The following is a 26,357-nucleotide window of genomic DNA, read 5'->3' as shown; positions in this document are numbered from 1 at the left end:
GACAGGTTTATTTCCCTTTCAGAAAACAGTCTGTGGATGTTAAGGGTTTTGTTTTCTCTAGCTGTTTCCAGATATGGTGAAAAAAAACATGATAGAGTGGTTCCCAATTGGTTCCTGGCTTACTTATTTCATACTGCAGGTTAAGTGATACTGAGTAACATGTGGCCGGAGCGTAATAAGCCACATGCTAATATATCAATCTCTGAGGGACCAGCCGTCTGCAGAGAAGTGGCTGTAATTAATTAGCAAGACTACTCCTTGGAGGTGTTTTGTAAATCAATGGGTTTAAAAAGTACAAAAACCAAAATAATAAATGTTACAGAAAACAAATAATAAAGCTGTGCACAGGTGTCTGAGAAATCTCTTGCACCCCAAAAAGCCTCTGCTTCCTTTTTTTGCTCATTCCTAAATACTGAATGTTCTAGGAGAGAAAACGTGTCTTGCAGCCCATGAGATCACCAAGAGGCTACGACTTACACTCTCAGAGCCCAATCCATGTTCTTGTGCTGGCACTGAGCCAATCACTGTTAGAAGGGTATGGAAGTTTCCAGGTAAACTTCCCAATATGTCCAAAAGTAAACTGAAACTCTTTTCCTATTTGGAAGCACCTGCTGGATGTGTGGGGGAAGCTTTACTACAGTCAAAGTAAAAGTTGTAAGATCAGAAGTACATAGATGCATCAAGTAAAAATTAAAAAGTGATTAATTGATTTTCCTACTTGTAAAAGTGGAAGCTTTGTGAAAAGGAAGTTCCAGAAAAGATGGTCAATACAAGAACAACTGAAGTGTTTCTAGGAAAAGGTGAAATGTTAGGACCTGCTCCAAGCTTGTAAACCGATTTAATGAACTTCAGGCTCAGAAGGTATGAGTTGATTGAATACGGAAGAAAGATTATGGGCGCTTCCATCTAAATGATGTACAAACCAAAGTCATATGGGTTTGTTTGGAAAAAAATTATGCATCTTCAGAAGATTAGAATTTTTTTGAGAAATGCCCTCACCTGTAGTCTAGAAGCACATGAATGGGAGTTAGTGGCGCTGTTGACCTGTTGTCCTGTAAAACAGAGTAACTTAAAGGGGCAAGGATTATAAAGCTCTGAAAAGTATCTAGTTCTTGTGCTCCTCTGGGTTCTGCTCTTTTCCATTTCTGGCAAGAGTGATTAGGAGACATTGGCATGCAGTATAATTATGAGTATTTAGAGACATAGCTTTTGAGCACAGATAGAGACCTCGTTTGAGGCCATGGGGGAGGATATTAAATTAGACAAGCATGAAATTAGCAAATTACAAGCAAACAGTAAGAAGATGGAGGAAGCTGCCTATGGAAAAGGACATACTTTCTTCCATAGTTTAGTTTTTCTGTTAAACCCAAATCAGGTTTTCTTGGCAGTAGCAATATTGCTTTTATTGATTGGTGGTGGAGGCAACTAAGAGGGCTTAGCAGAGTTTAATCAGAAATTACACTGGTCGAAGAACGCTAGTGGGCAAGCACAGACAGACCATCTCTTTCCTAATGCAGAAAAAACAGCTATCAGATGCCTGAGGCTACTGCCTGCCTGCTTTGCTTGCTGCTGGAGTTGGCTTCTTATTGGTATAATTTTTGGTACTGTCTTTCTGATATGAAGGAAGAGTATCAGTGATGCTGGAGGAGATCATAACTTCAGATTTTATGTAGGATGTGCAGCTAGAAAAGGGTACCAAAGCTCTCATACTAAGCATAGAATGAGACAGTGATGAAAAGTAAATGATTGCCACCAACCTGCTGTGGAAGACTGCTGGCAGGAGCCTTAAATCATGTGCTTGTCACACACATTTTTCTGTAGTCAGTTTATCGTTTTGAACTGATAGCTACATTTGTGAGGAAGAAAAAAAAAGTATAAAGAATTATTTATGTCTGTTTTTTTAATCTCTGAAACATCAGTGTATGTAGTGCAGTGCTATACTCAGTCAGAAAATTCAAAAGCCTTGACAGTGAAAAGGAGAAAACAAGATACTCAGATGGATGTTTCAAAATGCCACTGCAAGCCATTGTGATCTTAGAGGAGAGATTGGAAACATGACTCAAGTGCACACTTAATTCACAATTTATCCAGTATTCCAGACTGCTGAATATCTTCTCAAGTGTTTTTATACATGTATGTAAGTATTCCTCTAAATCCCAGAGTGCCAACTTAAGAGTAATACGAAAACATGAAACAATATTCCTTCTTAAAGGGAAGATGCCTCATTAAAGTCCCTGGAAGGAGAGAGGAGTTTTCATCAGTAATAAATATTTTCAGGTTTGTTAATGCATTTAACCCTACTTTCTCTCTCTGGATAATAACTTTGTGAGTTTATGTTTAAGTGCTTCATTTTCCTCTCTAGCAAGCTAAATGAAGTACATAGTGCTTATAAGTATCTTACTGAGGAAGTAATGGTCATTTAAAATGCAAATACTATAGAATCATGTATTTTACTGAGCTTATGTCTTCAGCAGTTTTACAGACAGATCAGTTACACAGCTTCACATGCAAACCCTATAAAATTTTTATAACTGCCTGTGAAATATTTCTTCATTCTTTCCAACTGTTTCCTGCCTTTTAGCCCTGTTGAAAATCCCTCCAACACAGCCTGTGACCTTTTCTACCAGAGATCAGTTAGCAGAGCCCTCAGAGGGCCCTTTTAGTTGTGTGAAGCTTTGCATAACTTTGTTGCTGTGCTGCCACAGGGGGTCATCTGCAGAAATCCAGTGCTAATTTCATTTTTCAGACATTACTGAAGTGTCCTCATTTTTAGTCTTGTGCAGTCCAGTATCCACATTTGTTTCTTATCCTTGATTTTTATTCATTCTGAATATTAATTAATGTGTTTTCTTGGAAGTGTCATGTTTTAGGCATGCAAAATCTCGGAGAAAATAAAAAAATGGGAACATACTATCATTTAGTACTCCACATGACATTTTCTTGTCACATACTTACAAAATAGGAAAAGATGGTATCTTTATGATGAGAAAACTTTAATAAAGACAGAACATTCTTCATGTGAACAAGACAAATAAGATTATCATATTTTACTGCCAGTGATTGTAGGATCTTATTAAAAGTGCTACTATATGTTAGAAGTATGTGAAGAATGCATGATTAAATCTGACTAGAGAAGGCAGGGAAGCTCAGTCAGTACTGCAAAATAAAAGTAAATGCTGCTCACATTATTTTTATGCCATATTCTACCAGCATTAATTCAATAAAGTATTTGAAGTATGAGAACTTGTACATACATTAACTAAACATTGCATAGAAAAACTTCCATAGAGCAGTTGAAAAAGAAGGAGAAAAAGCCCAATTTCTAAAATTTAAAACTTTCTTAAATCATACATGTGCTCATAAAATAAATAGTACTTTTTTAATTCGATGTTTTGAGGATGTGGCCTAAGACAACATTTCTGAAGGGAAAAAGGATAAATAACGTTTATAATATTTGACAATCATGTTCCAAACACCAGTGTTTTTTCTTTCTTCATCTTCATCATAGTCCCTGCAACTGTATATTTTTTTTAATTTTTGATGAAGGGAAGCAAGGGGACAATAACAATTAAAGCTGTTGCCTAACTTGTGATTGAGACCACAGATAGGCAGTGTGTAAGGCAAGAGAAAGGACACCTACTCTTCTTTTCCCACATTCTACTGCTCTCTGTCTGATACATCTGCATAAATGTTTATTTCATTCAGTAATACTTTAATTATACCGTTTCTCTTCTGCAGTCATTCCTCATTTTGTTTTCATGTGTAGGATTTCATGTTCTTGCTTTTGCACAAGAGAAAAGGTAGAATGAAAAAGTTGTACTTGCCTCATATTGCTTTGATTCTTAAATAGAAAATGAGAGAATATACATAGGAAGAAAGGCGGGACAGAAACACAAATTTTGTCTGATTGGAGAGGCAGTAATCAAACTCCTCTGTTGCTGGCAAGCTGACTAACTCTTCTTACAGTGTGGGGATTTTTCTGTTCTTTGTCTTGTGCCTTTTTTATTGAAATGAGTATCTTTGCACATGGGATTTTTTGCATGGGACTAATAAGACTGCATTTTCATAGCACCTGATCTAACTGTACTTAGCTTGCTGTTAATGTGCTACCTATTATATCTTCTGAGGATAAATCCTCTTTAGGATTAAAATTCTTGATTTTTATTTTTATCTTTCTCCTGTTCTTTAGACTGTTTATTACCTCTGAAAGATTTTTACTTGCATCTAGATGCTGCAAAATCTAGTGTTGATCTCACAGATCAACTGCAAACTAGTTCAACCTTCTTTTGGCATACAGTTAGTTTCTTTAAGTCATAAATACATTTTAGGCAACATTTACAAAAGCAAGGTTGTATGTTAGAGAACCTCTGTGCATTTTTAGTGAGATCATTTCACGGGATAAAGTCTGAGGGACATAATTATGCTGATGTATACAATGCTGAAAACTTGGTGACGATGATCATGATCCTTTAATAGTATTTTGGAATTTCAGAGGGACAAGTGGGGATCTTGACAGAAAACAAAGTGTGTCTGCTTTCATAAACTAGGCCTGACTGAGTTGTGTAATGATTGTTATAATTTTCAGTAAGATTCACCTTTATATCTCTAAAGGATAAATTCCATCATTATTTTCATCTTGTTATATGTCAGTATGTGTTTCTTTTTGGAGCAATTCACACAATAGGGTGGAAGAAACAATCTTTAAAAAAATGGGTGCATTGATTAAATGCCATATATGTTTGTTATCCAGCTGTTAAGAGGAAAAAAAGAAATTAACAGTAGGAAATTTTCTAGTGTTTCTTTAGTTCTGCAGAGAAAATGATGAAGAAGAAAAAGAATGCACATTTATGCCAGTGTGTCTTCTGGATTAATGATGGAAGTGTTTCACAAAAGAAATATGGATTCAGCTGAAAATACACTTGATAGTTTTGTTCACTTGGTGCCTTGGTTCTATGATCTGTCATTGATTACTATTTTATATTGTAGAAGAAATTTTTCATTTTTCTTATTGCAGAGAAATATGAATTATAAAAAGATACTTTAATATTAAAAGACATTTGAAACTCCACTGGATAATAACCTGAGCAAGTTAATTTTAACTGTTCTTGCTCTGTGGAGGGTTTGAACTAGGTGACCTCCAGAGGTTTCTTTCAGCCTAAATTTTATAATAATTCTGTGATTAAGTCCCTTAAATATTCTAAGTCCATCTAAGGGACTTGTGAAAGCCACTACTGTCAGAAGAGAATGTTCAGTTTTCAAATAAAGAAGCATGGTGTGGAAGAAATTGGGATGAAAGGGGATAATTAGGATTGGTTGTATTCCCTCCTCTATTTGGATAGTTAACAATAAACATAATCCTTATGTCACCAGGGCATATATTAGGATATATAATATATATACCCTGAATAATACATATAGCATTTAGAGAGAGTATTAACCCTCCTCATCTAGAGGCACCACTGGAAAGAATAGCTCTGTATCTGTCTTTTAAAGTGTAGTATTACATTAGATGTCTCTTGTAAGACTGATACTAGTTTTATTTCACAGTGCATTTTGAAAGTCTTTGGGTCTGAAGATGCATGTCCCACCCATGCCTTTCACTATAACAAGGCTTGGAGGAAGCCTGTTTACACACTGCTTAATGCACAAGTTGTATCTGTTTCCATTCTCATTCCCACCTGATCCACAACAAATGCAACTAATATCTTGCAGACAGATATAAGCTTTCTATAACATTGTGCTAAAGCATATGCAGGTATATGATCCAGCTTAAAACTGGAAGGTCCTTGGCTATGAATAGCTAATTAAATCTTGCTTATAAGCAGAATGATTTTGATCAGGCTAAGCCTTATTCTGATATAACTACCTGGTCTCTGCCTGGGTCAAATTGAAGGCGAAGGCAGCCTGTACAGTATCATCTAGAGGGATGTGTCCTGTCAAAGAAAAAGGTGGGGTTGAGAAGGATTACTTTAGACTTTACCTCCCATCTCCACCTGGAATACTTCAGTAGAGTAAAATTGAAATTTGTTTTTCAGAGTGGTCTACACCTGTCTCATCTTGGAAAAGTTTAATTCTTGTTTGTGGGCAATAGTTGACATGAAAACAATTCCTTTGGATTCTTCTTAAATTTTGATATGACCTAAATGTCCGATTTTACGTTGTAAAAATATCCTTTTGTATCTCGATTTGAAGAAACCTTTTGAATATTTGCTTATATGTCTTGTAAGCAGTATGACACAGGTGCATTCAAATTAATTGCTAAAAATTTTACTAGATATAGTGTTTGAATGGAACACATTTTACTAATTTAGTTTAGGGTTGTTGTTTTGGGTAAAGAGAAATCTTGCGAAAAAGATTCTGAAAGAAAGAAGTTTCTGCTTTTGGATCCTGTTCAGGCTAAGAATACTTTATACATCTCAAATGCTCATGACATTCAGAAATCTGTTTTTCACCCTGCTATGGACAGATTCTTTGCTGTCACTGTGTTACTATGTGCATTGCTCCTCAGAGATGTCGAGAGGTCCAGTACTTTTAGAATACAGAATAGTCCACTCAACAGATAAAGAAAATATATTTATAGATGCTGAAATCTCTTAGTAACTATGCATCATTTAAAGAGTGAGTCTACAGGTTAATGTACCTATTTGAAGGCAATACCAGTGGATTGAGAGTAGGAGGACAGCAAAAACAAAGGCAAGGTAGCATGGACAGCTGATAAGAGCAGTACAAGTCAGAAAGAGCAGTAGAAGAGGTTTCAGAATAAAACATACCAATTGGTTTTATGCCAACTGGAATACAGACATTTTCTGATTTGATTCCTGTGTCTTTCAGGATAGACTCTGCAGGCTCAGGTAGGTCAGCCTAGTTTGTGATTTGTTTTCCCACATCTTTAGACTGACATGACAGCATCTACCTGCTTCATCAAAGTACTGTGAGTTTATCAAGGTTTGTACAATGCATTGAAGGTTTAAAGTGTCACAGAAATACAAAGTAACATGAAGTAAATAGCAGTTGCAACTTTTAACAGTGTTGTGATGGATTCAAAATTATCTTTTTCAAGGAAAAAATGAAATAAATATGCATATAGAAATTCCGAGAGCGTAAATCACCATCTCTTACCCTTGTGCCCATCACCAGTCTCTAGGCAGGTTTGGACCGTGGTGGGAAACAGGAGGGTAATGCCTCTCATGAATTGTTTCCTTAATATGTACCACTGGTTGCCAGTGCCTGGCAGTGTGTCAGTCTAGATACATGAAAATTTTCACCTTGCCTTGTCTTGGTTGCCTGTATTGAAAGTGAGATGGGAAAGCAAGACTAATAATTTATTCATAGTGTTTTATGTTTGTAATGACAATACTTGTCATAATAGCATTCTGTACTGTTAGAGTGCACTTTTCTTCTTTTCAGTGTAGGAAGCCTAAATGAGTGTTTTTACTTAGTTGCTTATTATTCACTGAATCCCTCTTCTGGTTTGCCTTTCTGGTTTTCTATTAGATACTTTTCTGTTTGAAAGAAAAAGTAGTCATGGTTTTGTTGTGATTTTTTTACAAATAATTTTTCATATATTAATAATTTTTATGCTTAAAAATAAATGATTGTGCATAAATCATTATTAACTCTCAGATAAACAGTAATTTTGTGCTCTGTTAATTCTTTTATTTAAATTTTTGCTATTTTACCAAAAGCAAATCCTGAAAAAAAAAATCTTATTAACAGATTATTCTTTTTTTCCTTTCATAATGGTCTAATTGTATAAAGGAGCTTTACAGTATAGCATATCCATCAAAACACTGTATCCTTGCTGTTGCTGAAATAGCAATATGGAGCTTTCTGTTCCTTGAGAAAAAAGTTCAGAGAAGGGATTCCCAGTGTTTTGTAACAATCACCCTAAAATGCTTAATTTTGCTGCTGAATCCATAGAAAAAGAAAAAATTACGCAAACATTTACCTTTTTTTGAGTGACTACATTAGATAGTGACTCAACAATGCATTCAGAAATTAAATGATGGGCTGCTTAGTGTGTGCAGCTGCAGGAGCTGAACACAGATTTTCTGGAAGGGAAGTGCTGAAGAGATGGTTTGTTAATCTGCGTTTCAAACCATTAGTTTGATGGGTCAAAAGTTCCCATATAGACAGAAATAAATGATAAATGGTAAAATACAGTAGTGAAAACTCTGTTTAGGTGGAATCAAAGGTGACCTTTAAAAGTAACTGTATGACTTTCCGTGCTAATACCAAGACTTACCTTTCTGCTGTACTTCCTCCTGTCATTCACCTCCATAGAACGATTTATTTTTCTCCTATCTACATTTTGTAGATTTAGGAACACTTTGATGGGAACATCAGGGTTAAAACCATTACCATTTTCATGCTCCTTCAATAGCTGACAGCACATAAGATACTAGCTAAATAGAGAAAGTATTTGTGCAAAGTATCAGTGTTTCTTCGATAGGGATTGTTAAACAATGAATCTGTAGTTCTCCTCAAGATTTGCCCTTAAAATAGTGAAATCACAGTTACACAGGGAAGAATAGAGTCACAGAAGATTAGGTGAGGTCAGTAATGAAAGGCCAAGACACATGGCTCCCTCATGGTTCAGTTTGCCTGAGCATGGGGCTTGTCTGTGTTTCTACTGTGAAAAGATGTTATGATTTGTTTAGAACTTTTCTTATGCCTTGCCTTTCAGCTCCAGTTTAATGTGCTTGCTCTGAGCGAGGAAATTATGCTCTTTGTTCTTCCATTAAAATAAATGAGTAATTTTAAAATAGAGAAATAAAAAAATATCTTCCAGGGAAAACATATTCAATGTAAATCCCGTTATAAACAGGATTTAGATAGGATCTTTCCCTTGTCGTTCCAAACATTAATTCCAGGTCTCACTGATGTACTGCAGAATGGATACATAAATAAATCAATGTGTGTATATATATATATATATATATATATATATATATATATATAGTGGTTGCAATGTTGCATATAAGGAATAATCTTTACCCTATTAAATCCTTAATGCTGCACAATAAACTACTGTTGCATGTGCAGTACATTTCAATCCTTTTTCAAAGGGAGAACTGCAATGCTCATATTATTTTGTATGGTGGTGGTAAGAAAAAATAAACATGTTTTTGGGCTTTATGAGACAGCTGTTAGAGTTAAATCTATGATTTCTAGTGTAGCATCCTGGTGTCAATCATTGACAAATGAGTATTTTTCATGCTCAGAAGAGAAAAAGAAATGCTTATGATATTTTTCCAAGTATCTGCAGGGAAAAACTAGTAGCAATTAGCACCAACTAATACTCTCTTTAGGAGTCTCAGTAAAAACACCAATATCAGATAAGTATGGATTTAACTCTGTTTCTATTTGGGTGAGTGGAGCCTCCTCATCAAATTACAGATTTATTGATTGCTGTGAAGTGACTTGCACTGCTGGTACAGTGCCTGGCTTGCCATCTTGCATTTTTTCTGTGTCTGTGCAGTTGGACATAGTAATATGCAACACTTCATAAATTCCACACTCACACAATCCTTCACTAACAACAGGTTTTTCAGAACTTGATTTGATGTGTTTTAATTTATCCATGTACTTGGATGTGTCAGGAGGTGCTGAGCCTCCTCTAACGTTTAGTTTCCTGGCGGTTCATCTCACAACTTGCACTGTGAGTATGGTTTCTAACCTGAGGGTTATAGATACCTGGTTTTATACAGTTAAAGCTTGTTTCTAGACAAAGTAGAAACAGCAGAGTTGGTATAGGTTTTTGACATAATTCAAATACAAAGATATTGCAGAGACCTCAAAATACTATTTCCAGTCCAGCTCCAAGATGTGCAAAGATGAAGTGCTGGTAAATCTCTTACTCCTATGGAGCAGTAAGATGCCCAACAAACTGGCTTGGATGGGTCTTCCTGCTCATTCCAGCTCTGTCCACATCCCTGTTTGGATAGCAAATAAGAAAACTCTTCCAGATGCCCTCGTAAGGTAATTTAATTAATAGTTAAGAAACACATTGAGGTTATGCAGAAGACTTAAACCCAGAATCAAACTGAGAAAGATGCAAAAGATAGCACCAAGGAGACCAATACACTCTGGTAATGGTTTCAAAAATGAAATTTCCATATTGTTGAGGACAAACAATGGTGTAAAAATCCTGTAGAGTTGGTATTTTGTCAGAAATTAAGTATTCCAATAAATAGGGTAAAATAAAATTTCTAGATCTGTGCTTAGAATAATAAACTTTATTACATTCCCTTCCATGATCTCATAAAAAAAGTTTTAACTAATAGAGACCATGAGTTAAATGGACAACCTGAGAGAGAAATTTGCTTCAGTTTCCAGTATATGAAATGTGTTCCAAACTGAAGTAGAAAAATAAATTCGCTTAGAGGGGTTTCTGTGACACAATGATAAATCTTTAGCTGAAATAAATGTTCACCTTCTTGCTGGCAATAGGTACTTTTGCAGTGAAGGGAAATAAACTTTGGCAATATATTTTGTCTCTAATTACTATATCAGCCCACATACCTCTGACAGCAGCAGAGAAATATGGTGAAAAGACTGTGGCTTATGGAAGATGAACAAACATCAAATCACTGCAGTTTCTATAGTAAGGAGAATGACTAGGTAAAAGCAGAAAAATTATTTAAGCAAAGGAAAATTACATGGTGAAATGAGAGTCTGAAGAGGCAGAATTAGGGGTTTTTTTCAGACTTAAAGTTGGTAGTTTTAGAGGTATCCATAATTTTAACACTAACTGCTGCAGTGAGCTCACAGCACTGTTAGCTGCAGCCTAGCAGTTAGTGTTAAAATTATTGTTACTTTCAACGATTTATCTAGCAAGATTTAAACAAACAAACAAACATACTATAGTGATAGCTATTTAATATAAATATTGCATGAGATCGATACTTGTTTTGTCCAAAATTTTGCACTTCCCATATGGACACTTTCAGCACCAAAATTGTTCACATTAATGAAAATCATTGGACTGACACTCAAAAACCAGTGGCTTCTCCAAAGGTGTGGAGATGGTTGATTTTTTTGTTTCCACTGCTTACATACATTTGCTAGTTAAAACATATGCTATTACAAACATGAAGCATTGCGTTTTTCTTTGTAGTTAAGATTTACTAAAGGTACACTGTTTCTAAATATTAGTTTCATAAGATAGATGAATTAATTTACTTGTTCTTTCTTCTCATCATTTCTTCCATCCTTCCTTCAGGAGCTCCATAGCAGAGCAAGCTTTAAGTAAATTATCTGCAATATACTTTGACTCAAACAAGATCAAAATGGCACAAAGGAATTGCTTCTCTTTTCACAGAAAGCCAGGTTTCAACCTACAGGTTCACCTGTACAAAAAACAAAAGTCAGCTGTAAGATTTATTTTCATGCAGAAAATATTTCAGTTATTGATGTTGAAAGTTAAAATATAAAGAAACGCAACTTTTCTTTATTTGGCATTGAGATTCTGGAGACCACATTGTTAGTTCCTATTTAAAACAGAAAGTAATTCAATTAAATGATTTAAAAGTTTTTGTCTTATGAATAATGTGAACAATCTTTTGTATAGTGGGTGACTTTGATATTCGTTGTTCAGAAAAGAAATCCTTTTTTGGAAGTACTGTATTTTCTGTAGGAAAAATATCAGGTTGGAAACCCAAACTTAAAAAAACCCCATTGATTTATCTGACCTATATGTAGCAGCTTAGCTTTAAAATTTAAATTAGATGTTCTACTAAAATAGTCACTCCAAAGAGATTAAGCAAATGCAAGAACCAGAAATATTAAAGCATTAATACATGTCAAAAAATGCATTTGACAGACAACAAATGTGTTTTGGAAGAAAATAATTTAATTTTTGAGAAACTAAGTGGATGTAATTATACTAGCACATAAAATCTATAAGCTGAAATAAGAAATCAAAGTAACAGTTATCAAGATTTTCATCACAATAATTGCTATTCAGGTATTGATTTCATTAAATATTAGGTATTCTCCTAACCTATTTTCACCTTTACACTCACCAGCTCTTTGAACAGATGTATGGATCTAGAATAAATATCTGAAAGTATAAAAATAATGATTTTTCTAGTGGAATTTTACAGTGGAAATAACAAGTGATTCAGTAAAATCTTATTTATGTTGTGAGGAATCATGTTCTGTTAGAAAAGGCATATCCAAGATTCTGTCCTTTACTATCACACTTACTTGTGGGCATCTGATGTTCCTATCAGCTGCCAATATAACAGCAAAGTACACGTAGCTCATTTTTTTGTTCCTTGTGTATTACTAGAACACAAACCCTGTTTCTTTGAAGCTTCATGTTTTCACAGAGGTATCAATTTATTGAAATCAGCAGCCAAAATAGTGCAATCATGTTCATTTTAGTTTACTCCTTCCAAGAAAGAACATAAGAGACCCAATACTCTAGGCAAACTGACTTTATCTAGATAGATTGAGCTAATCTATATGCTGTACATTTAAAAGCATATTATTATGTTATTATGCATATTATTAATTCATCATGCAACAACTGAAGCAGAAGTCAGAAATGACAGCCTAATCCAAACTCCAGCTTGTAGTCGAACCCGTATGAAGCTAATAACAATTTGCAATTTGCATTTTTATGCTTTGTTGGTATGAAATGAGGTGTAGCAATAAGAATGGCCTTTTTGGCTGTAGTTTGCACTGTCAACACATCCTAATAAACTTCATTTCTGTTAGAAATTCTGATCTGTAAAGATTGTGCCATGAATATAACAAGATACAGGAACTCAGTATTTACTAAATATGACCCAAAATAAAAGAAGATTGAGTAAAGCATGCAGATGTACATAAGCTAGCCTATTTTGACATACTTTTATTGTTCTAATTGACATTCTTTTATTGTTGAAATTATATAGATGCTCAAAATCTGTCAGATTTCAACTTTATTTTTCTCCCCGGCCTTTCCTTTTATGACACCTGGTCAGACTCCAGTCAATAAATCAGCAATTCTTTATCCTTCGTGTTTATTAATAATACTTCATTTTAACCAAAATCCTTTTAAATGGATATCACACTTTCAGCTTCTGTATATGAGAGTATAAAAAAATGATATCAGATTTTCATCATACAGATCAATTGAAAATTTATTACAATGTACATGCAGACAATAACTTTGAATTAAGGTTCTGTCCTATCATCAGATGTGACTAAGAACTGTGTAATTAAATTGCATCAACCATACCTATAATGCCAAGATTTAAAATATAGTCTTCCTAGCCAGTAAATAGGATTTTACTGAATTGCTTGTTATTTCCATTGTTGTCTGTCAAATGCATTTTTGACATCTATTAAAGCATTAATATTTCTGGTTCTCACATTTGCTTGTGTAATACATCCTTTTATAGAGCATACTCTTAAGATCATCTGTTTTCTTTATTTTATTAGTTTCTGATAATTGTAATATCTCACAGAGTGGAAAAAAGCAGGAGAAACGAGCTTGCTTACTTTTTGCAATTTGTTTGTACCTAGTAGCATAATCACCATCAGTTTTAATCAGTGCAATGAGCTCCATGTGGTTCTCCAGGAATATGGAATAGATCATTAAAAGAAAGGAAGTTGCAACCTAATTTGTATAACTTTTGGGTTTTTGTACCACTGGCACACAGGTAGGAGGGAGGAAGGTTGGCAAACCAAGTGTCTTAACTGAGATAAGAGATTAATGATTTGAAGTCTTTGTGCCTAATTAAGGTTCTCTAAAATCATGGAGCCTTGTGGCAGTAATTATTTTGCACAGCTATAGTCATTCTGATAATATTTTTTCCTGTTATTTGCATTTGCGTTTACATTTTTTCCACATTTTCGTACTAAGTTGTAAAATATATATAATATAAAAGATAAGATTTTGTCTGCCGAAGTCTCCCAATTTATTCGTGCTGTGGTTGCCTGAAGTGAATTGAGATATGATTCTAAGCTAAATTAATTTGACTTGTATGCAGAAGATAGTGAATGTATTTCATAGAAAATAGATCTCTCTTTATTTGCATTCTTGCTTGGTCCTTTTTTCTCTATGAATATATAATTTATTTTCTTTGAGTTTTGCCATTAAAAATTTTTGGATTGATATTTTATGACAAAGTTATACAGAAAAGCCCTGATTTGTTTTATCATAGAGAAAAGCCATTTTTTTCTATGTAGATATTTGATCTTGGATGTTCAAAAACTGTCCTCTCTTTTCTTTCCCACCCACCTCCTCCTAAAGCTTGAAAATTAAGTTCTAAGTGTGCACTGATAAATATTCTGCAGGAAAGATTAGAGTCCTATCACTGTCAGGCCTGTGCTCAGCCTCAGTTAAATTTTGTCGTTTTGTTTGTTGCAGATGGGGAACCCAAGGGGATTTCACCACTACTCACCCTCGGCCTGTTGTCAAAGTAAAACTCTTTACAGAAAGCACAGGGGTGCTGGCACTTGAAGATAAAGAACTGGGAAGAGTGAGTATTATGTGCAGAGAAGAGAAATATGTGAGAAATGATGGGTAGAAGTGTGAATATTGATAAAATGTGCCGTAAAATGGTAGAAGGCCTTCAGTACCAGCCTGCTCTGCTGTGGCCCTACCAAACAGTGGGTTTTTTTAATATAAGAGTGACTTTTACTAGTGTTCAAAACATGGTAAGTTGACTTCAGTTACCTTTCAGAAACTTACATCGGGTATCCATGGTGGTTCTCTTTGTCTTGTTTAAAACATTAATTTCTACATGACATATAAATGCTTTTAACTATCCAAATTAGAAGTGAAAGGGAGAGAGGTAAGACTTGGCATGTAATAAATGTAGCAAACAATGGAGGAAAGGAAAGGAAAGATTTAAGTGGTAGAAGGATGGAGCAGAATGGGAGAGGAGTGAGGGATAATATGTGAGAGTAAGATAAGAGCTTATTCTTGTACGCCATGAACTTTTCCTCCGTTTTCATGTTTTCCCTGTCTTGACAGGATAATCTGATATTGGCTCAGTTAGTGGGAGGACAGTGCTAATAATGCCAAGGTCATGGGTTTGATTGCCATATGGGCCATCCACTTAATAGCTGGATTCAATGATCCTTCTGGGTCCCTTCCAACTCAGACTAGTTTGCCAATTCTGTAAATTTATCCTTCTTAGGCCAGAATCAAGAGCTAGAGAGTGCAATGTATCATAGAAAGAAGAATGAGGCAGAGAGGGTCTGCAAATCTCTCCCTCTTCTGTTTCTCCTGTTGAAATTTTTTCCTCTGACATGCAGCACATAGAAGATACCTCACATTTTAATGCTCAGTTCTACAATCAGAGTCCTGGCTGTTTCTCATTCAAGAAAGCACAATTTGTTGGAAAGAGCAGGGCTCTTCTGCACTTTGTGTCCTCTGAGCACAGGTGGTTACAGAAATACACGTTCTCCCATATGTTGTGTCACTGGTTAAGCTCAGGACTGTATCTTCAGGGTTACTTCTTCTTGACTCATCTCATATCCCCTGATAAGGGGCTTCCAAGGTCACTTGGTCAAGGTGTAGGTGGGTTCTGCGTGGGAAAGCTTCCCACAGGGCACCCTGGCAAGAGCCAGGCAGGCAGAGTGACAAGTACAAAGGAGCCACAGGTGTGAAACTGAGCGAAGCAGAGTCACCAATTTAGAACGATATGGAATAGCAAATAGGAGTACCCAAGTACTGCTTTGCTATTTTATAATATATACTGCTAAGATGTGGTTAACTGAACAGAATACTTGCTGTGTCACTTGTCTGATATGGCTGTTTTCCTCAAAAAATACCGATAAATCCAGTTGTGAATCCCAAGAGAAGATTTTGCTTGCTGTGGGACATTCTTCCGGCTTCCTGCTGACCACTTTCAAACAAAACTAAATCTTAACTTTTATTGTCTGTCCTTCACAAACTGGAGAACAGTTGTACAAGTTCAGTTTTTCACTGAAATTTGAAACAGAGATGTGTGCTGCACAAACAGGGGAAGGATGTTATTTGGATTTAGGTTCTGCAGAACATGAGCTTTTGAAGTGGTCTGTGTCTGTGTTTGTGTGGATCTCTACATACAGTAACTTCTAGAAAGTAAAGCAAGCTGCATCTTTGAAGCTAAACTTACTCCCATGAGGAAGTGTTAAGAACTTACTTTATTCAAATATCATTGAAACTTGTACAGATTTTATGTGACTGATACTGATCTGGCCACTTGAATAATTTCTGCATGTGCATACAGAAGGCAGAATGGGTATTTGCATTTGTATGTGCAACAGCTCAGAAAGTGTGAACAAGCCTGCAGAGTTTGGTTTAACTACTTCTGGAAAATCAGCCTGGTGCTTTCTGAAACACAGGGATCCGGCACCACTTTTGCTTGTTCGGTACTTTGCGTATAAAGATGTTCAAACCTAGTAATTCAAAGTGACAGCCCTTGTGCGTGCTTAGCACACTTGTGGATACAATGCGAGAGCAGCAGGTGGTGTTTGATTGCTGATACTTTTTGAATGTAAGAATATTTCAGCCTTGTTGCTCTGACTATTCAATTAAAAGAGAACTATTGTCTCACAGCCTGCTTGTCACAGTCAGCTGCAACCAGCAATAATTAGTTGTGCAGCTATGCCTTTTGCGTTTTTTTTTCCTTTGGTGCTGTTTCTCTGTGTTTGATTTAAAATTATAAGATACCACTACTGGCTAGGTACCTATACTCTCACAGGATTGATGCGTTTCTGAATGTCAACTGCACTGGGCATGTTGTTTATCTTCTGTTCCACATTCAAAGAGCCCCTGAGCAGGAACAGTTTCATTCTGTGACTGTTAATTTAAAGCCTGCCATCCTGGGGATTCTGTTTTTCCATCGCACTTTGAAATTACTGAGGTTTCTGAGGCCTGAGTTGTTCTGTCTTTCTTTTTTAAGTTTTGAAAATTACAAGAGATTGCCTCCACTCCCACTTTGTCTCTTGCCCCCCAAGCAGTCTGCCTGTCAGCACTCTGTGGTGCCTGACTGTTATTGTTTCCATTCTAACAGGGGGTTCTCAGTAGCTTCTTTGAGAGTGCCTTTCATTGAAAATGCTTGAGATACTCTGCATTCAGGCTTTGTCTGTTTTAGATGTTGGGGAGGGGCTCTCTGGGAAGGACTCAAAGGCTACTTTTATCAATTGCTAAGACCCACTAGGGTGAATGTTCAGCCAGTACCATCAACAGAGATTGATTGTATAAATTGTGAAGTCTTCCCGTTTCTTTTTCATCAGCAGTATTCTAGATAGCTCTCTAACCATGTGCCTATTCAGTTTTTCTGTTGTTTTTTTTGTTTCTTTTTAACCACCTGTTACCCAAAGCCTTGTCTCGATGTTGCAGGTGTAATGCAATCATAACAAAAAAGCAAGAGATCACTCAATAGGTGAGATGATAGAGCTTGCATAGAAAACTCATAAACTCCCTTGGTGGTCTTATTAACCTGTTCTTTAGTGGTTCCCAAGGTGATAACTTTTCCAAGGGAATTACTCTCAAGAGAGACAGCTCCTTTTCCCCTTTCTACCTCCAGTTTTTTGTTACCTCTGCACTTTCAGGGGTAACACATTGCGACGTGGTGTGGACCTTCACAGAGGAGAGCAGGCAGCAGCAGGGTCAAACATGGAAGGCTCTTTATTATCTGACTCCAATTCTACTTATATACACTTTTTACATAGGGCCCAGATTGGCCCAAGGAGGTTACAACCTCCTGACTCCATTGGTCATTATGACCATCAGTCAAATTCTCTCTCAGAGAAAACTATGCAAAACATACAGATAAATTCTAAGAATCCACATTGTTTACATGAAGCAGCGTGAGAATCAGGCTGCAAAGGTTCAAACAATCAAAAGCAAGAAAATGCAGGGGCGACAGTTTTTAGCCTCTTCTTGGGCTTCTTTTTTCTTCATCCTCCTGGCAGCAGGGTGTTATGACTTAATGCTCAAGGAAGGTGAGTGCAATGCTGTGCTTGGCAAGCTGCTGCTAGGGCATTCCACCAAACTTCTTGTCACACTGACAGCAGCGTCTGGTTTTCTGACATCAGCCAGATGGCTGACATAACACAGAGCAGCTCCAAACTTAGGGCTGAAGGTATCTTGAGAGGGGTCAGTAGACATTTCTATCAAAACCAGGTGCCCCATAAGTAAGGCTGGGGCCAGAGTTACGCAAACATAACACTGAAGGGTTTCATTAGTCATCTATTTCATATCCCAAACCAGCTTCTATAATTTTTGTTCTACAACTATTTTCAAATCAGTGGAAAAAGCATATTTAACTAGGAGATTTTCCTCTGATATTTGTTTAGAGGATGACCAGCAGCATAAATTTGCATGTGCCCAATAATAATGGGTGCTTACTTCATAACTTAAATTTTGCCTATCCTCTCTGCTTGCACTGGCATCTTTTCAAATCGCTGAATTTTAAAACATGAAAGAAAATCCTTATATTGTATTAATTAGTCCTGTTGCATGATGAAAGCCTCAGCAAATACAGCTGATGGATTGTGTGATCTTATGTGTTAGGCACTGGCTGTTTTTTGTAGCTTTAAATAATCACAAATTGAGTTAGAAATGTCTCTGGTAGAGCATGGAAGTTAGAGAGCTTGGTTTCTCTAGTTCATTGCAGAATTTGTTGCATGACTAGGCATGTGTTGTTTATTCTGAACAGACCTCACAAAGCTGCTTATAATTAAGACCACGTGGTGTATATTGAGTTCTCAAGTGCTTGTAACTTAGCCAAACCTTAAGAAATGTGGTTAAAATTTTTCATCCTATGTATGGAATAAGATAAAAAAAAGGAAATGCACTTTTGGTCAGCAGCAAAAACCCAGCATTTGTAGCACCAATTGTATTCTGGAAGTGCACATCAGGTGTGAGAATGTTTGTCTCAGAAAAATTTCTGGCTTTCCTGTTGGAGACTATAGTTTGCAGAAAGGATAGGAAGCTGGATGACAGAAGCAGGAGCGACTCCATGGGGTATCAGGACACAGGGCAGGATTGGGAAACACCAGGGCAGCCCCATGCACTGGGAGCCTCCCTGGGGATGGGGCTAGGCTAAGGTTTGGTTTGCTTTCTGAAGATGGCCCAGGCTGCATTATGAAGAGGAGACTGTGGATGCTGTGGATGGGCTCCTTTGTGTGATATGGTCTGTACTGAAGGTGAGGTAATGATTTGCTGTAATAGCATGCTGAACATCACCTGCCTCTTCAGCCAGGGCATTAAGATGCAGATCTTCTTAACTTTAATTTGCTTGTGACAGTGAGCCAAAACTTAGCATAGTCAGCTCAGAATTACCATGATTACCAAGGTCTGGTGCCCAGAGTCTGAGATGTCAATGTGTCGTAGATCATCCCAACTTGAAAAATCTATCTCATCTCAAATACTTGCGTCAGAAGTGTGAGTATCTTGACTTCTGATTTTTCTCAAGGTGCTTACAACTTGCCTTCATTAGTCCCTTTTGAAGGCTGCATATTCTTTTGACAACAGGCCAACTGCAGCCAGGAATGGTAGCTTGAGAGCTTTATCTGAACATGGGAGTACCAGTAGGAGATACTTCTGCACAGTGCTTTTGACTCTGAACCTTTTTCTCAGTTATCTTCCATGTGGAAGTAAGAATGCCCCCAGTTTGGTTTGTTCAAGCTTTTAGAGTACTTTGGCCAAATCAACCTTTCTTTCATACCTTTAAAAGAAGATATGATCAACAGACCAAAAATAGAATTAATAGTTGCTTGTCTGGATTGAATTTTTCGCCCAAGTTTACTCAAATTAACTTCTATTGTGATCCAGCTGGAGACCTAAATAAATAATAGAATCACAAAAATGGTGGTTACTTTCGTTGTCAAATTATATTGGCTTTAATGTCTTTCTACCTATCATCTTTTAAACCCAAGAGAAAAACATTTTCAGTCATTCACAACTAAGAAAAAGTATTTTGAGAACATCACTGTCTGCAAATGTTTAGTGCTGCTCTGTAATATTTAAGCTTTCTTTGTTTATTTTGCATCCAGATGAGGAGAGACATAAGTGAACTTGACACTTTTTCAGTAACAGTGTGGTCTGAGGAAATCTAATGCTAGATATAGTTGGAACACATGGTCAAGTTTTTTTTAATGATTATGAGACAATTGAATTTACTGAATTATCTCAACCCACACTGTTCTGATACTATTAATTTGCCTTAAATGAGTTGAAGAAATGCAATGCACAGCAGCTATGTTTGCTGTGTAGCTTTCTAGTCATGAATAGTTCATTATTTTTAATATAGATTACCTGTTAGTATAATTATGGTAAACAGTTTGCTATACTAAAAACTCATAATTCTCTGTGTTGCTGCTGAATAAACTACCATGGTGATATCCACAGATTTATGAACAATAAAATAAAACTTCAGAAATATATGATGTAGTACAGAAATACATGATGCAGTAGGAGTTCTATGAAATCTATAGAAGTTTTAGGCACAGAGAGGGTATCCTCTAGGTGACTGTTATATCTACCAGAGAAGACATTTGAGTTGATACCATTTTATTTTTTTTTAAAGTAGATTATGAAACAACCAGAAGATTTAAATCCTTAAGCAATGCTGAAAGGAAATATGAGACAGAATAACCTTAGGAAGTTTCTCCATGGACAATGGCAATGACCTCACATTGCACTGTGAGAAATTTCAGTAATTTTTTTACTTTTCGTATTAAGGAGAAGTTTCCAAATGTTTTTGGTTTCAGTGATTTCATGGGAGCTTGCAGCTTGTGCCACCCGATTCTGAGTACACAGTAGCTATCGTTGCCCTTAAGGGCAATATTAGTATGAAGGTTTTTGTGAAGATAATTAATGCCTGTCAAATGCTTTATGTGTTTGTGTATAACAAAAAGTTTGATTACAAAGTTCTTTCAAGCTTTCATTGTTTAAAGCTGGAAGGCATGACAATGTGTAATACAAACCCAGCACAATGCATACTTACAGTCTGACAGATACTTATTCTTTGTGAGAGCTTTGAAATTGATACTCCATAATACTCCTTTAAAAATTCAGAAAAGGAATTGTCGGTACCTGCAGTGGTTCGGCTTTTCCAATGGGTGCAGTTCCGGCCAGCCCTGCCGCCACTACATCCAGGGGCCACTTTGCCAGAGGCGTGGGCAAACTCGACCACGGTGCGGATAGTGCGCAGAATAGAAAGGCGGGACTCTCAGGGTGTGCAACCAAGGGGTGCGTAGTCCCAAGGCAGCGCTCCGGAGAGAGACGCTGGCCTCGAAATGGCACGGCTTTTTATTGAGTGGGTTACAGGGGTGGGATTGCGTGGGACCAATCATGACCTTTTGCCATGGTATAATGAGGGGATGCACAACTTTTGAACCAATAATAGGTAACTTGGGGAGGAGGAATACATGATGAGGGGGTGGGGAAGTTATATAACTTAAAGATTGACACTTAACAGAAAGGTGGTAAACAACTATTATGGGATAGGGTTACCAGGACAACCAAGGTTCTGGCGGGAAAGTCTGGGGGAAGGAGAGAAGGGGAGAAGGGGAGAAGGAGAGGAAAGGAGAGAAGGAGAGGGAAGGAGAAGCCATCTTAAACAATAGTAATAATTACAAAATTATAAAACACAAATTATAAAACCAAACTGGAGCAGTGAAAACCCAATTGGAATTGAATTTAAGCATCACCACAAGTACCAAAGATATAAATTAATTATACTCTTGTCTGCTTTTATTTTCATCAGCATTCTAAAAACTCAGAAAGTTGACAGGAGAAAGATGTCACTTGAGATGCATGAGCTGTAATAAGCTGTTACAGGACAACAGGAACTGCAGACTGTAGAAAAGGAAAAATTCTTAGCATCACCTACAGTTCTGTGTGGATGCCTAGTGATTAAATGAAAGGAATGTATAATAATTCTGTTTATATAATCTTCCAGTTAAAGGGATAAATGAAATAAAAATAATTTCCCCTTTGATAAATCAGAACACAAAGGTTGCCATGCTCATAATGTTTTTAAATGTTATTTAAGAAATGCCTTTTACTCAGAATGAAAAACAGAAAGAAGGAATAAGCTCTGTTATAAATAGTGGTTTCTGTGCATTTGCAAAAAGAAAAAAAAAACCTCCTGGTTTGCTGAAATCAGAATATACTGATTCTTCTGCTATTGCTTTAAAAGGTACTGCATGTACTCAGTAGATCTGACAGGTTAATTCTTCCACTGGTTTTACAAAGGTTGCATATTTGATTAGTAGTGATGCATCATATTTCTCTGCTTGACTGGGGCTCCTGATATTACCAGGTTGCAGGAATGTGCTTCTGCAAAATACTGAGATGAGAAGCTAAAGGCCTTCCACTTACGCCATCTTTCAGATGATTAGGTCTGAATGACACTGTTGTAATATTTTTGGCTTAATAACATCTGTTAGATTTATACTCCTTGGACGGTTTTACTCAGATCCTTAATTTAACCATCATAGTAACACAGAGGACAATATACTGTGTTTTAGATATATGACACAAGTACTATGTGTAAGAAATAAACTTCATGGGTAACATAATGATTAATTTTATTTTTTAGAAAATGAAAGATATGAAGAATGATGCTTTTTAGAGTGTTGTTACTTTTGAAATGATAATGGTAATTCATGGTAATTGTAATTCAGAATTCACTGAATGTTATTAAAGTCTTCAAAGTAGTATGTTTAGAATACTTTAGAGTCTAAATTCTAATATTTTAGAATACTTCAGCATCTAGATTCAAAAGTTGTGTTTATAATAAGAATGAAAGGAAATTGTGTTTCAGCAGTATTTAAATATACTGCTGAGCATGTCAATGTGGATTTGATGGAGCAGTAATTTTTAATTATACTGGCTATAAACAGATACATTTTTTGGATGGCAAATAAATATTTAACAGCTTGTGACTAATGCTAATCTAAAATTAATTGTTAATAAAAGGGTTCATTCAAGAAATGTATATAAATGTTTTTAAAATTAAGTATTTAAATCTCAATGGTTTGAGGGTTTTTACATCTATTACTGTAGATTAAACAAAAGGTTTGTGTCATGTCACATGTGAATTGGACATAGTATCTTACATTTATTATATTCCATTTGCAGCAGAGATGCTTTGGAATTCATCTACAATTTTGATGGGTTTTTACTAAAATTGACTTTTATTAATGCTATTAATCAAAACAAGACATATACTTCGGTTGTCTTCTCTCAAGCAATGCCACTACTGAGGGCTGATTTGTTGCATAATGCTAGAGCAAATTGTTTCAAAAGAGTGTTTCCAGCAGAGCACTGAATAATGTAAAAGTTTAGGTTCCTATTTAATTGTACATGACCCTTTTGAAATGCCAACTGTTCCTTAAAAAAAAAAAAATAAATTGTTAATTCAGAATGTATTAGCAGGAGGTAATTTTATTAACTCATAATGTGAAAATTCCCATTTGTAAGAGAAGGAAGGAGTTAAATTTTGAAATTGGTCTGTTACAATGAGATTGAGTCAGCAGGTTTATTAGATTTAGAAAATCTTTTTTAGTCGTCTTTCATATTGGAGCAGATGCAACAAGGATCTTTGCTGCTTAGATGTTTCCATTAAAGACTACAAGCAGTTTTTTAATAAATTTGCTGAAATTTTTCTTTTCATTACTTGCAGGTTGTGTTATATCCAACCTCCAATAGCCCAAAGTCTCCTGATCTGCATAAAATGATAGTTCCAAAAAACAGTCAGGACAATGACTTGAAAATTAAACTGGCGGTGAGAATGGATAAACCACCTCACATGAAGCACTGTGGGTAAGTGTCCATTTCATGGCTGTCTCTATTTTGTCTCACTAGGCCTGTGTTTTAACAAAATGTATCTAAAATCATAAAGTTTGTAAAATATTATAAATGTCTAAACTATTTCCTATGGTGTGGTATTGTATTGTATCTTCATTTTATACAAAAAGTTTGGAGTGGTCAGGAATAACATTCATTTCAGATGTCCAGTGATGTGTAAAAGACAGATGATGAGCTACATCTGAAATGCAGAACTAAGAGAACAGTCTTATTTAGATGCTGGGTTTGAATATTACAGATTATAGCACTTTTTAAAAAAATATTCAGAAGAAACATATTTTCCATTTAAATAGGATTAATATATATATATATATATATATATATATTCTATACCTGAATAGAGTGGTATTTGCCACAGTCTCTCCTTCCTTTGTCTGTCTGCTGTATGGTCTTTCTCTTAAAAAAAATTTATATAAGAATGCTAGTTTAAGGATGATTTTCTGTCTAAGACCAAAACTATGTGGAATAGATTATTCATTAAGACAGCCCCTTTAACTGACTGCCACCACTCTTCCTCAGCCCACCTGCAAAAACAGATAGTGTTGCTGACAGTAAGCAAATTTGTATCTGTTGTTATAAAGCAATCACAAAGAATCAATGTATTGTCCATGCTATTTAGGGTTTTTTTAGTCTCCTCCTGTTTGTATTCTGCCCATTGTACACAGGCAGTAATTGCCAAAATTTCCTATGTGCAATACTTTCTTTAAAAAATCAACCAAACCGACAAGTTGTGTCTAAAGTGTTAATCAGTTGGTCTCAGATTTCCCAGGTATCAATCTTATCCCTCATTTTGGTTTTGTGAAACTTAAACACAAATTAGGACTTGCTGGATGGAGACCTGTGGCTGGTGACCAGGAACTGTGAGGAAAAAGAGGGAAAGCAGTCATAGAGTCAATGGGGGAACTGGAGCTGCTGTGCTTGGAGGCTGGAACTGGGACAAGAAAACTTTAAAGCAGGGCAGCAAATAGATCAGGGAAATGGGATAATGTAGCAGGAGAGAGAAGGAAGACTCAGCTGACATGAATAAGTTGGAGTAGAGAGGAGCTGGAGAGAAGAGCTAAGCATTTGTCTATAGTAAAGAATGCCTCTCCTTTGAGTGGCACCTCCTGCCCCATTCATTAGCACTCACCAAACACCTGTGAAATGTTTTGGTGATGGTGGCACATTTTTGTCTAGATCTAGCCAACTAGCATGGATTCAGTTTCCTGCTGCTGGAAGGTATTCAGCCTGCTGCAGCAGAGCAGGATGCAGGGAGGCACAGTGCTTGCTGCCCACCCTCTTCAGCAGGTTTGTCAAAAGGCAGCCATGGAAGCAGGTTGGCTTGAGCCACATCAGCAAAAAATGATGTGCAACAGATTCATCTGCACATGACCTGGTTCAATTGCAAACTTCTCCCTAAACACATCAGGGGTATTGTGCTGCCATGCACCTATCCCAGGCAATGACTAGGAGAAGTTCCCATTTTTGATCAGGTCTCTGATAATGTTGGGGTCATGCTGTCTGCAACCCCTTAGAGTATTAGAGTGCAACCGGATCCAGCAACAAGGAGAAAGCTCCAGTCTTTCCTCTCATGATGCTTCTGTGTTTCCCCAGAGGCTGTCTTGGCAAGGAGCTGTTCTTCTGGGTTCTTCAGAGGATCTTCCTAACCCCCCAACTAAGTTTCTGATGCTGTTTTATATCAGTTATCTTGTCTGACCATTAAAGAACGCAATCAAATATTGTCAATAATTTAGTTCAACCATTATCTCTTCCATCTGCTGCTGATGGTTGCTTCCTCAGACTGATTTTGAATATTCATCTCCTGGCACTGTCAGTTACTTCTACATTTTACTCCAGGGTCACCACTGTGACTGTTCTCCAGGCAGATACTGTAGTTCTTCCCACCAAAAATGTTCTAGGTCAGTAATAATTTCCTTTTCTTTATTGCTATTAGCTATAATGATTATTACCTAGACACTTGTTAAGAAAAGTTAGGGCACCAACAGATGTGTGGACTTCTCCACCATTAATATAAGTGAAATGAAATAAAAACTTAATAATTCCTTCAATAACCATTGAAGAGATTGATGAGGTACTGTAGGAAACACCGGTGTTGCAGTGAGAGGAAGGAAAAAGTCATTTATTTGGAGGGAAAAGAACACCTGCAAGTAGAATTGTTAGTGTGTACGGTCAGGAACTATTAATGTTATGAAGAGCCATCATCTAGGCTTGACTTCCTGGGTAAGTATAAGTAATAAGTGGTCATTTGGTGTTTTTTTCAAGAGGAATTCCCACCTGCTTCAATATACGTATTAAAGCTGCTGTGGTTCTGAAATGATACTGTGTTATCAGGGAAATCTGCATTTGTGAAGAGACTGGAAACGTGTGATGGATGATGGGCAGTATCATCAGAAAGGCAAAGGAATATTTTGAAGTTAAAATAGTTGAGGGTTGCTTGGAAGAAACTGACTTTTATCTCCATTTGTGCTGCACAGAAGGAATTCCTTGTAAGAAACTGAAATGTTTCCATCTGTAGTAACTGATGATACATTGTTTCCTGTGT

General features: G+C 36.4%; 1 protein-coding gene across 5 annotated transcripts in view; it reads left to right on the top strand.

Moving 5' to 3' along the window:
- CADPS2 (calcium dependent secretion activator 2) overlaps positions 1–26,357 on the top strand; it is a gene marked incomplete at its 5' end in the record, with an annotated part of 283,646 nt that overhangs the window by 123,449 nt on the left and 133,840 nt on the right. For all 5 annotated transcript variants that reach the window (XM_083860055.1, XM_083860056.1, XM_083860057.1 and 2 more), the window contains 2 exons: positions 14,366–14,477; positions 23,631–23,770. In XM_083860055.1, the coding sequence (XP_083716181.1) occupies positions 14,366–14,477; positions 23,631–23,770 (252 nt within the window). The remainder of the gene's footprint in view (positions 1–14,365; positions 14,478–23,630; positions 23,771–26,357) is intronic.

This window comes from Zosterops lateralis, assembly GCF_965231275.1.
Source record: "Zosterops lateralis genome assembly, chromosome: 4".
NCBI lineage: Eukaryota > Metazoa > Chordata > Aves > Passeriformes > Zosteropidae > Zosterops > Zosterops lateralis.
This window is presented reverse-complemented; position numbering and strand designations above follow the sequence as displayed.